This window comes from Cololabis saira, chromosome 13 (genome assembly GCF_033807715.1).
Source record: "Cololabis saira isolate AMF1-May2022 chromosome 13, fColSai1.1, whole genome shotgun sequence".
Lineage (NCBI taxonomy): Eukaryota > Metazoa > Chordata > Actinopteri > Beloniformes > Belonidae > Cololabis > Cololabis saira.
In genome coordinates, this window is record NC_084599.1 from 15,024,508 (window position 1) to 15,036,929 (window position 12,422).

Genomic DNA, 12,422 nt, shown 5'->3' on the forward strand with positions numbered 1-12,422 from the left:
GGTGTCACTTTTACAAGGGCCCCAAGCACACCGCTTAACCATTTAAAGATAAAGCGGTGTTTAGTTATTATTTCCTGATAATTCAGGTGGTGCCCCGTTTTGATTTATTCATTTTGATAATTCATCTTCATTATTAATAACTACCATAAGAAAATGATTAATAACTCTAATAACTGAACAAGCACAAAAAATGTATGTGAACGAAAGAGACGACTACTTTGTCCGACCATATATTCTGCCCTGAATGTAGCAACTGAAAACTATTTTTCTGATTGGTCAGTCAAGGACCAATCAGAAGGCTGACAAAAGGTCAATCACATTACTCAAGTATATCATTATAAAGTTGACATGACGTTATTTTGGATAAATATCATAGAAAACATTCAAGAGTAACCAGGGGTGAAACTAATAATTATCCTCATCAGCCACATCTAGTGGCTAAAGTGAAAATTTCAAATGCTATGAATATTTTGCTCCTGTTAAAGGAGCATGAGGCTCCTTTTAAGAAATGAGACTCTCTAGCGCCACCCTTCACCACGACGGCCGTCGGGGGTACTGCAGCCAACAGCGAAGCCGGCACGGGAGAACGGGGAGAACGTGCATGCAGCGTCATGTGACGTCACATCCGCAGGACAGCGCGGGAAATTCGGCCCCAGCACTGCAGCACATTTTACAGCACACAGCCTGATCAAGGCAAAGGAGAGATACACTAGAGGGCTCATTCTTTTTGGTTTGGAACGCTTCATCTGACATTATTACTAGAAAACTTAAAAGGTATACTAATTTTTTTCATAAATCCTGCCTCAAGCTCCTTTAAATATGTCCTGATGTCAAATACACTAAAGGAGTCGTAACTGTATGTTAAATATTGTCAGTATGCGTCGTACTTGGATCATTTTATTTTAAAGAAGGTATCATAAGTAAATAACTGTGGTTAGTGTTCATTTTCACTTGGTTGTAACATGATTGATAAAAGCTTTTGTGCTTTCAGTCAAAGTTGTTTTTGTGCAGCCATTCATTTTTGATGTTCCACATACATCTTGTCTATCACATACTTAGTACCCAGTCTGATATATATATATATATATATATATATATATATATATATAAAATCAGTTTTGTATTCTGCGAGTTATGACTGATTAAATGTTCATTTGTTTTTCAAAATAAAACCAAAAGTAAGAAAATGAAAAAAAACTTTTCTCAGTACTCCTTTCCTAACTGTCTTTGTTGCAGCAGACCTGAAGAAATACCTCTGAAGACTACGCTGTTGAAGCACTCCATTGTTGGAAAGTATTTTCTATTATGCTTTTTCACTTTATGAGGCATCTGTCTTTGCACAATCAGCCGTTTACTGTGGTTGAGTAAGCGCATTACAAGCGTGCTGCTGATAGACATCACTAATCATGTGCAGACTGTTGTGATGACCATCTTTACTCTTGGCATTCATGCTGACATGTCTTGATTCCTCCTCTAGCTAAAGCAGGGGTTGATTAAAGTATTCTCTATGCATTATCACAAAAGCCCCTGAATTTCTGAGGAAAACCTTTGCAGATAATGACACTCAATTTTATCATTAACTTGATACTCACCAGTTATCAGCAAAACCACACCTCTGAAAAAAAGCAAAATCCATCTACAATAACATCTTCTCAATGTCTTAAAAACAGCAACAAGACTTTTCAATCCTGAAATGTCAAAGGTTTCTAGTCGCAAAGAAGTCACACATGCTGAAGTGCTGACAGAATGAATAAATGTTCAGAGATTAAATTCATTCCAAGAATTATAACTTTATTAAGATTTATACCATCTTCCATTTTTGTCACCATCCACACCATGATGAACAATGTTCCTATCAAACAGCAACAGTTTAATTTTGAATTATTTTTTTTGTAGAGCTTGAGAAACAGTAGTTGAGCAGTCATCCTCACCAGCAGCAGCAGGAATGTATAATTTGGTTCTTTGGTATAACCACCCATCCTGTAAAAATGTAACCATTACTGCTGAGACAGCGAGAGAGAATATCACACAAGAGGATAACTTCAACTTCACATTTTCTAAAAATTGAAAACTCTTTGGTTGTTCAGCAGTAATGGTAATTGCTTTTTACTAGAAAAGCATGTTCAGACACTAGTTGAAAACCAAATCATACAACCAAGAGTCTCGGGGGCTGCATGTCGACTGGTAACAATAAGGCCAGGGTTGTGACGATTCTTTTTGAATGAGAAAAAAAAAAAAAAGAAATCAAATGTATGCAATGAAAAATACACTTGTGAGCTAGTAAAACAAAACAATGTCAAATTCCCTATTACATCTCCTGACACTAGAGGCAATTCAAAATGTAAAAAAAAAAAAAAACTGATGGCTACGTTTCTCTAATCAAATAAGTGTTGCTCCATTAAGGTTTTGCTAGTGTTCAAGACAGCACAAGCATTGCATTTACATTTATAAAGTGAACATGCTGAACAATTTATATTTATAAAAAAGAAAAAACAGGCAAACCCATCATTAAAAAAAAAAGTTCTGAGCAGACCTCTTAGTGGGGCCAGTATCCAGCAGCTCCAGCAGAGCAAACACACACAAGGAAGAGTATAATTTTCATCTTGCATTCAAATCCAATGTCACAATATGAAGCTGGAGGGAAAAACACCTTAGATGATAGAGATCAAACATGGATTAAAGAATGAACAGTCCAGTAGAACTACATGAAGCTCTCACATTATTTTCAGCAGATTTAAGTGTCACTTAAAGATGTTAAATCGGCAATTCGTTCAACGTGCACAAGTTTCAAATCGTTATTAATGTCAAAAGAAATACACTGGGCCAGTCGTGTATGTTTTTCCCTCAGCTTCTGTCTTTTTTGTGAATATTAAAAACATTTGATCATTATCACGTGAATTCTTGGAGCGTCAGCGGAGGAATGGTGTTGGTCAAGAGGATCCCAACCAAAGACCAGGACTGGAGCCACAGCTTGATTGTGAATAGAAATTCTTCATTTCCATGATAACAAACCCTTTAAGTGCGATGTAAACAGAATACATGAGGGTTCTTTCATTTGACCTCCTAACATCCAGTAGTTTTTTTCTTGTTTTCTTATTTAACAAATCAAAGTTATATCAGACAGTTGCACTTTTAACACAGTAGGTTCAGCAATGAAGACTTAGACTCACAATGAATTGGCAGAGAAGTTACAATGTGGGCGGTTTCAGCCCGTACTTCCGAGCCACTTCTGTCTGGGCATACGCTGCGTCACATAACGAGTACAAATGGGCCATCTCCATTTCTGACTTGGCTAAGTTAATTGCTTTGTTGAACATGTCTATTGCCTTGTCCAGATTGCCCCTGCAAGGAAAAATGGTCTGGTTATAAGAAGCACGACAAAAAGAGGACAAGTGTTTGGCTTTGACTGAACTGCTGATCTCACCTTTGAACTTCGATGGTTCCCATAGTTTCATAGGCAAAATCACATTTGTTGTCGATCTCAATTGCTTTACTGATGAGGTCTAGACCCAAGTCGAGATCTTGTTTCCACTGAAGCTGCAACAAACTAAATCCATATTCAACAATTAGGAAACAAGAGTGGGTAACCAATGAACAATTGATTACAGAAATTAGTATCAGCACATGACAAAGAGGGAAATATCCATACCCTTTGTGAACATATGTTGTAGCATTGTCTGGTTCCAGTTCAATACATTTGTCGTACATCTCGTCAGCTTTTCCAAACTGTTGCTGGTCAGTCAAAGCCTGCAAAGGAGACATGGTGATTGCTTTGTTGAACACTCGAGTAACCGTACACTCAATGAAAGGCTGCTGAGTGCTGCAGTCTCTTCACTTTGAATCGGGTTATGTCAACGCTACGCGTGGAAGAGGAAATGTTGCTTTAACTTAAGAATCCAACAATCTAAGTGTGGCTACACAGCTACTTTTATCCAATGACAATTGTACATGGGGGCGGGACAGTTTAAAGTATGTGGCTTATTTTGTAGCGAGTACAAAGTAATAAAGTAATTTAATTGGTTATAGTATGACGAAGCTAATTCACCACCTGTCGGGCATTGAAGCTCCATTCACTGCACTTCTATACATCAGTGTTTTATACGTTGTTTCATACTTCTGTACATGATGATGAGCGTTTTTAGTTAGGTTGTTTAGCAGCACATCCACCAGGGGGCAGTGATTAGTCAATCACTATTTAACAGAGAGCAACCGTTTGCTGTTAATTTAAGCAAAAACATTTTTTATAAACAAATAAAATATAGCCTATATATAGTGAAGACTTGACTGTGGCCTTTGGAGGACCGTGAACTCATGAATATTTAATGTTTAAGCTACGTCTGAGAAAATTAATACAGCAGTGTAAACGGTGGTGGTGAGACCACCGAACTGAAGTCAGTACATAAACGCTGAATTCTTTCATTTAATTTTATCCAAATTGATGATGAAATGATTCACTATTTTGGGAGTTCCACTGGATCGTCTGACATGCTGGTTCACCGTGAACCACATACTCAGGCGGAGAGGACCGCACACATCACCTGGGACTGTGAGTGAGCCTGAGTGGCTTTATTTTCTTGTTTTACTGATACCACAGTCATAAGGAGATAGGGGCAAATATCCATAAATATAAGATGACCCCCCCCCCTCCAAAAAAAGGGAAATATGCAGAAGATGTAATGGGAACAGAATCTTTCTGTTTCCTTTCTGAAGGAGCAGAAGCTTCAGTAGACGTTCATGTTAGATGCAGTAAAGCATCTAAAGAAGCTGTAAATCAGTGCTTCCACCATCTTTTATGAAGAGAATTCATTCAGTTATCGATTCCATACCTGAGCATAAAGAGCGTAGCCTTCTGCACATTTTGGAAACTTCCTGATAACGTTTTCAAAGCCGTCCATGGCTGTCTGTACTTGTGACAGGTTGTTTCCAGTATATGCTTGTCTGTACTGGAGAACACGAGAAAGAAAAACTCACTAACTGGTTCTTAAATTGTAACAGACATTCAACAATACACTGGAGAAAATCTAAACACGTGATCACTGATGTCACACAAAACTAGTGTGTCTTTAGGTGATTACTTACAAGTGCGAAGCACTTCTGTGCTTGTGCCAGAGCAGAGTCGGGCCTGAGCAGGATGCACTCGTCAAAGTCTCCCACCGCCTCGTCCACCTGATCCAGCAGGATCTTCAACTTTGAGAAAAACACAGAACTCCAGTCAAATCATGTACAACGTCACATCCTCTTGCATCTTGGCAATAACAATGAAAATGCTGGTGATGGTCTAGTCCCGACAAATCAACTAAAATAAACGGTCACCGCAGACACCAGTTCTGCCTCAGTCCTACCTGACCCCGGTGGTGATAGACGTCAGGGTTACGCGAGTCGATGTCGGCCGCCATGTTGAAATCTTGTGTGGAGAGCTGCGGCTGCTGCTGCTGCATGTACATGCTCCCACGCTTGATCAAAGCATTGGCTCGGAGCTGCAAGATCGAGGAGACAGCACAGAGAGAAAACATTACTCTACACTGTAGGAGATACATCTTGTAGCATACAAATCATGAGCTCAATCTCAAAATATTCTTGTGCTAAAGTCGTGGCTTATTTTGGCTCGTTCATCTCTGACGCTTCTTTGAGTCAAATAACATTGAAAAGCTGTGAGGAGGGTGTTTTGTCTTAAGACCAGATGATTATTTTTGGATGCACGTGAGCATGTGAAACTGAATTTCTCTTCTTACTAACAAACCGGTGATTAAAATGAAGGGTGTACCTTGACATTGGCGTCCTGCATATTGATGACTCTGTCCAGATCAGGTTGAGCGGCTGTGGCGTTACCGATCAGCAGGTAGAACGTGGCTCGCAGCAGCAGCGCTTCTGCAGTGTAACGACCTTCTGACTCGATCTCCTTGGTGCATTCACTGATGATTTTGTCATAGTTCTCCTCCTCCATGTACTGCTTTGCCTTCAGGTATCCGGAGCTGAAGACATGGATGAAAATTAATTATCAAAGAAGGAAAAAAAAAAAAGGAAGAATGGGGAGGAATATGTGAAGGTGTTTGAAAATCACTTCTCGTTATATGCACTTGTATATCTGCATGTTAAAAATAAGCGTCACAGATTAGTTTTTTGGTGCAAAATATAAAAAGCTCTGTTGTATTAGCTTTTTCAGCATTTATAAAATTTTATAAACTATTTTGTGAATGTAAAATATTTGAAAAGTTAGGGAATGATCCTTTCCCAGTGGACTGTAAATGCCTGAAAGGCCACATTTGTATCCAATGCTCATCTGCTACTCTTCTCCATGAATAGAAAACGTGAGAGCTGTCCTGAATAAGGTTTTATAGGCTATGAAGCTTGAGAGGAGGAATGTGATGAATATTCGAAGCTTCACTTTATGGGGTAGGCTGTAACTACACCATATCACGCGTATGAAAGAGTGTGTGACACTGATAGAGGGGGGTCAATACGTGTGTGACCAAGTGAAAGGCGTGCAGACTTTTGCTCACATGTTCTCGGTCTCGAGGAGCATGAGAGCTAACAAGTTGTTAATCTATGTGCAACAAACAAAGGAGGGTGCAACAGAAGTGCACCAGATGGAAAATAACTTGAACGCCAGAGAAACAAAAATCTTCTTCTCTAGGAATAAATCCAATGGGGGCGGAGTAGATTTGCCGTCTCGTTAATCAATTTAAAGTGTGCAACATAGCTAAGGTCTCCGGCAAGCTGTCATTCCCATGACAACTAAAATAATCTGTCATTCAACCTTATATTTAAATATTTAATTTACTTTAAACTGCAACCCAATGCCACATTGCCTTTATCTTGTTTTGCAATACCAGCTGTGTAGCCCATTTCTAATCATATCCACATTTTAGAAAGTGGACTATTCAGAAAATGTTCTGACCTCTCGGAGACCTCAGCTGCTTCACCCTCCTTGTCCTTGTCTTCATCTTTTTTTTCGCCCTTCTGCAGGGCCTGGGAGATGATGTCGTCAGTGAACGAGCTGAAGTAGGACTTGATGAACTGAGGAGATGGCATCATCGGCTCACGATTCTGGAGAGGAAGGTTGTGAACAAAAAATTACACAACGTGACTAAATAAATAACTCAAAGACAACAACTACCCATAAGGGTTTAAAGCGACAAAGTACCTTGTATTTGTCTTTGGCCTTCTCTTTCCCCAGCTGCTTCAGCACTTTGTCTGCAAGCAACATGCTCTGCTGGTTCTGGAAGGCCTCAAGAATACACACAGCTGTCACATCTGGAGGGCACAGACAGAACAGAATCAGCTGTCAACTTGAGCCACAAATAAAAAAGTTCAATGTTTTCACCTTAAGCAAAAAGATGATGTTTACCTTCTAGGCACTCCTTCTTATTATCAAGTTTTTCAAGAGCTTTTGCCCGCCTGAACAGAGCCTTGATATAACGGGGGTTCATTTCCACCGCCTGGGAGCAGTCTTGTATCACTTCTGTCCATTTCATCTGAAAGGACAGTTCAGACTAGTTATAACTGAATACCTGTAGGTCATCCCTGTGTTGGGAGTTTAACCTTTTATGACCTCTTGTGACATACATGTGCTTTTACAACACACGCATGCAAACATACATGCAAAGATTTATGATAAAAGTAGAGCGTTAAACTTTTCAAACATGTATTTTTCTTGATGAGCCTCATTTTGTCGAAGCTATAAAAGGCTAAATGTTTTAGTTCCAGAGACACCTGATGTTTTAGGGGGAAAAAAAACTATCTCCACCTTTAAAAACATGCAATCCTGAATAAGAAAATCACTATAAACAGAAGGAAATGCATTTGAATGCTTTTGGCTGATTTCCTGCACATGGAGAACATCTTGAAAGGTGCTTTGTTTTTAATATGAGGTCAAATTAATGAGGCTTTGGCTGAGTGTCTTTGCTGAAAACCACCTCGCTGACACTTTTACCCCTTTCTCATTATACAATTTTTGGCTCGTTTTCCAAGACAGTTCGGTGGCCTGCAGCCTGGTAACGCTGCATTTTCAGCCCTACTCAGCTGGTATGATCCCCAGCAGAGGAGCGAAAGAAGGGGGTACTAACCAGTACTATTATCAGCTAGAGGAAACCCTTAAAACAGTAGAGTCAAGCGGAGCTGAGCCGAGTAGGTACTAGTGGAAAATCCCCATTACTTAATGTGTAATAATTAATAAAAAAGGCCAGGTCTCAAGATAGCACATTGTTGCTGCAGCGCAGCTCGGGCCTGTCATGTCTGGAAGAGGTTTGCGTGCCGTAATCTACTAAAGTGGGGAACAAAATGAAGACTGTCACTTCTGCAGATGCTGCACAGCTCGTGTGAAGCTTATCTAAGCAAGAGGAATGATCAGGATTTGCATAAAGCCTGATACACATTGACCAAACAGCCCTAACTACTGGTTTGGACAGGTTTTTTTCCACTGGTTTTAGTTGTAAGAATGGGACTTTAAACCCACACAATGAAAAGTTGTTGAAAGTATCAAAAGGCCAGAGAACAAAGTTTAATGATATGTGACTTTTTTTCAAGAAGCATGTTTTTAGCATTGATTAAAGGGAAGTATTGTCCTGAGAACAGTCATAGCACTTATATAAAAGGTTGAAAATACTTTTAGTAATTGTAGTAGTTTTTGAGCTCATTGTATTAATGACACAAACTTTGCTTCTGGATTGTTTAACATACAATGGACTAATGACAATTTCTGCACAGTTTACATGACGGACAAGACCAACCTGCTGTTCGAACGCTGCCGCTCGGTTCTGGTAAAACGTGGACAAATCTGTCTTCTGGTCCATGGGGCAGAGAGCGATGGCGTCTGTGTAGCACTGGATGGCGTGATCATACTTGCCGGCCTTGAAGTATTTGTTACCCTTGTTCTTGGCTCCTTGGGCTCGATCCAAAGGGCTCTAAAGGAGGGAGAAGGAAGAGAGAAAGACCATTTTTTAATCAAGATCAAGAGCTGAAGCCCGAAGACAGTTTTGCTTTGAAGTCTATAGTTACGGTGATTTGGTCAATCATTAATGTATGAGGTGGACGAAGACTGTTGAATAAATGTGACAGCAGAGCCACCTTCTTGGATCAAAGTAATTTTGGGCTGACAAATGAAATAGTCGCCTCACTTCTTGTGCTAGTTTCATCACAAATCCACCTGCTCCTGGCAGGTCACTACCAGGAGGAAATGCATCTTTCTAAACTCTCCTGGTAAGACAAACTGCTGACTATTTGGTTTGGTGCCATGAAACCAATTACATAGCATCCGAATCCAAAATAAGGCGAGACACCTTTTTTACAAACATTATTAAAAAATAATACAGCATGCTCCAGAAATTAAGTTGATTTCCCATAAATAAATTACCTGACAGTTTCAAATCGCTTGTGGGGTTGTGCCTTTTACGAAAACACATGAATACACGTTATTTATTTATAGACTGAAACACAAACACACAAAAATTCAGAGGTTTGGTCTGAAGATTAATCATAAAATGCAAACGAAAGTGAAACAACCACTATCATAAAGTTGGATAAAGGCGGTGTCAGCTGTTACTGTTCATAAATCAATAACTTTAAAAAGGCTAGAAACTAGAGTAACGCTGATATAACGACGCCGTGTCCGCCCATGTTGACTGACTCGGCTTTAGCCGGTGTTCTGCCAATTTCAGCTGCTTTGCCAAAAAATGCTACCAAATGGTTTTCCACCTTTGTAGAGCTACAATTTTACTGTGTTTTACTCCCTAAACCACTTCCTTTCCCCCGAAGTGGTCCTTGTCGCTTGTCAGGCCGTCACTGTAAATAAGAATGTGTTCTTAATGACCTGCCCGGTTAACCCTTGTGCTGATTTGGGTCAAGGGAGGGTGAAGGGAGCAAAGAAGGAAGGAAGGAAGGAAGGAAGGGAGAAAAGAAGGAAGGAAGGAAGGAAGGAAGGGAGAAAAGATGGAAGGAAGGAAAGAAGGAAGTAAGGAAGAAAGGAGAAAAGAAGAAGGAAGGAAGTAGGAAAGGGAGTAAGGAAGGGAGAAAATATGGAAAGAAGGGAGAAAAGGAAAGAAGGGAGGGAGGGAGGAATGGAGAAAAAGGAAAGAAAGAAGGGAGGGAAGAAGGAAGGAATGGAGAAAAGAAAGAAAGAAGGAAGGAAAAGCAAAGGAGGTAATACAGGAATGAATGACGAAAGGGAGGTAGGAAGAAAAGGGAGTAAAGGAGGGTAAAAAAGGAGGTAAAGAGGAAAGGAAGACGGAAGGAGAGAGCATGGCAGGAGGAAAGAAGGATAGAAGAATTGGGTCATTTTGACCCAAAGACAGCACAATGGTTAAATAAAGGCGAATGACTGAATGAATATCAAATAAATGATGGGCGTGGCAATCAAACTTTGGGAATCGACTGTGCGCATGCGCAGAACCACATAAGTCGCATTTCTCGACAGGTAGCAAGAATTGACATAACACCGGCAATCATGGACCAAATTAGTCCATTACGGAGCTAAAACACGCGGTTAATGCTCGTGTCGACCCGCTGCACCCACAACTGTGGTTCAAACAACAGTCTGGTCCTCGCGTTTGGTGCCAGACGTCAGAACGCGTCCTGCAGCGCACAGGTAGAGTGCATTAATCCGGGGGGCCGTGAAGGCAGCAGCGTGTTTGTCCTTGACCGCACTGACACGGCAAAGACACGCACACACACGCACACACAGCTACTGACGGCTCTCCCCCGCAGCTACCGGGGGGTGGGGGGGTGTGTGTCCCGGCTGTGGTGACGGTACCATGTCCTCCTGCTCGGGGGCCCCGGCAGAGCCGTCCTGGCCCGCCGCGGGGCCGGCGCTGCCTTCAGGGGTCTTCCGCTCCCCGGGCTTCCTCTCCTGCGTCCTGCTGCGGTTCCACAGGTACACGGCGCCCACCCCCAGCACGATGGGGGTCCCGACGAGCAGGGCCAGCTGCCAGCGGGGGAGTCCCGTCCCGGACTGGGGCTCGACTGGCTTGGAGGCAGCCATGATGAAGAAGCGAACCGAGCCGCGTTGCTGCTGAGCAGACGGCGTGAGCGTGTGCAGACGGCTCTTCTTCTGCTGCCGGAGCGCCGGCAGGACCTGCGAGGGGCAAACGTAATGCTGCCCCCTACCGTCGAAGCGAAGTACTTACTGTTTATGTTTGTACACTCATCAGCGGCTATTATTATTATTATTATTCATAACAACAATAATAATAATAATAATTATTATTATTATTATTCATAACAACAATAATAATAATTATTATTATTATTATAATTATTATTATTAATAGTAATAATAATTATTATTAATAATAATAATAATAATAATTAATTAATTAATTTTTATTTCGAACAAAAAAATAAAAAAGTAAACAGTAACATCTTCACATTCAAATATGTTCGAAAAAAGGAGTAGGAATAAGTATACACTTTTTCCTAGTTCCTACCCCTTTATAACTCTAGGAATTTACATTATTGTTAGTATTATATCTACACAATATCCATATACATATAGTCTATATAAATACTATGTACACATGCCTATTACTACATAATTAAAAATATAAGTATATAGAAAATATAAATATTACATAAATATTATATCGATATGTATAAAAAAGATCAAATAAGATCAAATAAGGTCCTTTATTACTCCTTCAATGGGGAAACTCATGTGTTAGCAGCAGTACACTTAACACACACACACACACACACACACACACACACACACACACACATGCAGGGAAGGGGGTAAAAAAGTAAAAAAAAAAAAATAGTGCGAAAGAAAAAAAAACTGTGCAAAAAAAGCAGGTAGAATGAGTGTGAGGTAGACAGACAGATATTGCATAGATATTGCACATATGGTTATTGCACAGATACAAATACAAATATTATATAAATCTATATTTATTATTATTAATAATAATAATAATAATCATAATATACTTATTCATGCATTCATTTTCAGTAGGTTGAATTATTGCAATGGCATGTTTACAGGTCTTAACAAGAAATCAATCAGGCAGCTGCAGCTGATCCAGAACGCAGTGTCCTTACAAACACCAGGAAACTGGACCACATTACACCGGTCATGAAATCACTACACTGGCTTCCAGTGAGTCAGAGGATAGAGTTTAAATCTTACTGCTGGTCTACAAAGCACTGAATGGTCTTGGACCAAAATACATGCTGGATCTGTTAGTTCCTATGAAGCTCCCAGACCCCTGAGGTTCATCTGGATCTGGTTTGTTGTGGTTCCCAAGAACCAGAACCAAGCAAGGTGAGGCAGCGTTCAGTTATTCTGCTCCTCACCGGTGGAACAAACTTCCTGTAGACCTAAGGTCTGCTCCAACTGTCAGCTCCTTTAAATCAGGCCTAAAAACAATACTGTTTACTGAAGTGTACTCTTTTTTTTTTTTAATATATATTTTTATCCCTGATTTTTTACC

The 12,422-nt window shown here is 40.3% G+C and overlaps 1 protein-coding gene across 1 annotated transcript; it reads right to left on the reverse strand.

The window, feature by feature from the left end:
* Positions 1-1,770: 1,770 nt before the first annotated feature.
* Positions 1,771-11,040, reverse strand: tomm70a (translocase of outer mitochondrial membrane 70 homolog A (S. cerevisiae)). The gene is made up of 13 exons (XM_061737887.1): positions 10,748-11,040; positions 8,730-8,903; positions 7,349-7,475; positions 7,145-7,254; positions 6,899-7,047; positions 5,765-5,972; positions 5,343-5,477; positions 5,080-5,187; positions 4,827-4,943; positions 3,650-3,747; positions 3,425-3,547; positions 3,171-3,342; positions 1,771-3,013 (listed from the first exon to the last, which is right to left on the reverse strand). Exons 1-12 carry the CDS (start codon positions 10,973-10,975, stop codon positions 3,189-3,191), a joined length of 1,731 nt encoding a protein of 576 aa, XP_061593871.1. The 5' UTR covers positions 10,976-11,040; the 3' UTR covers positions 1,771-3,013; positions 3,171-3,188.
* Between the last annotated feature and the right edge of the window lie 1,382 nt (positions 11,041-12,422).

Excerpts from the sequence above, each read along its gene's own strand:
- tomm70a (XM_061737887.1), bottom strand. The coding sequence starts at position 10,975 with ATGGCTGCCTCCAAGCCAGTCGAGCCCCAGTCCGGGACGGGACTCCCC. Across the intron at positions 5,188-5,342 it reads TCTATCACCACCGGGGTCAG|TTGAAGATCCTGCTGGATCA; the intron begins GTAGGACTGAGG and ends TTTTTCTCAAAG. Across the intron at positions 3,548-3,649 it reads ACAACATATGTTCACAAAGG|TTTGTTGCAGCTTCAGTGGA; the intron begins GTATGGATATTT and ends ATATGGATTTAG.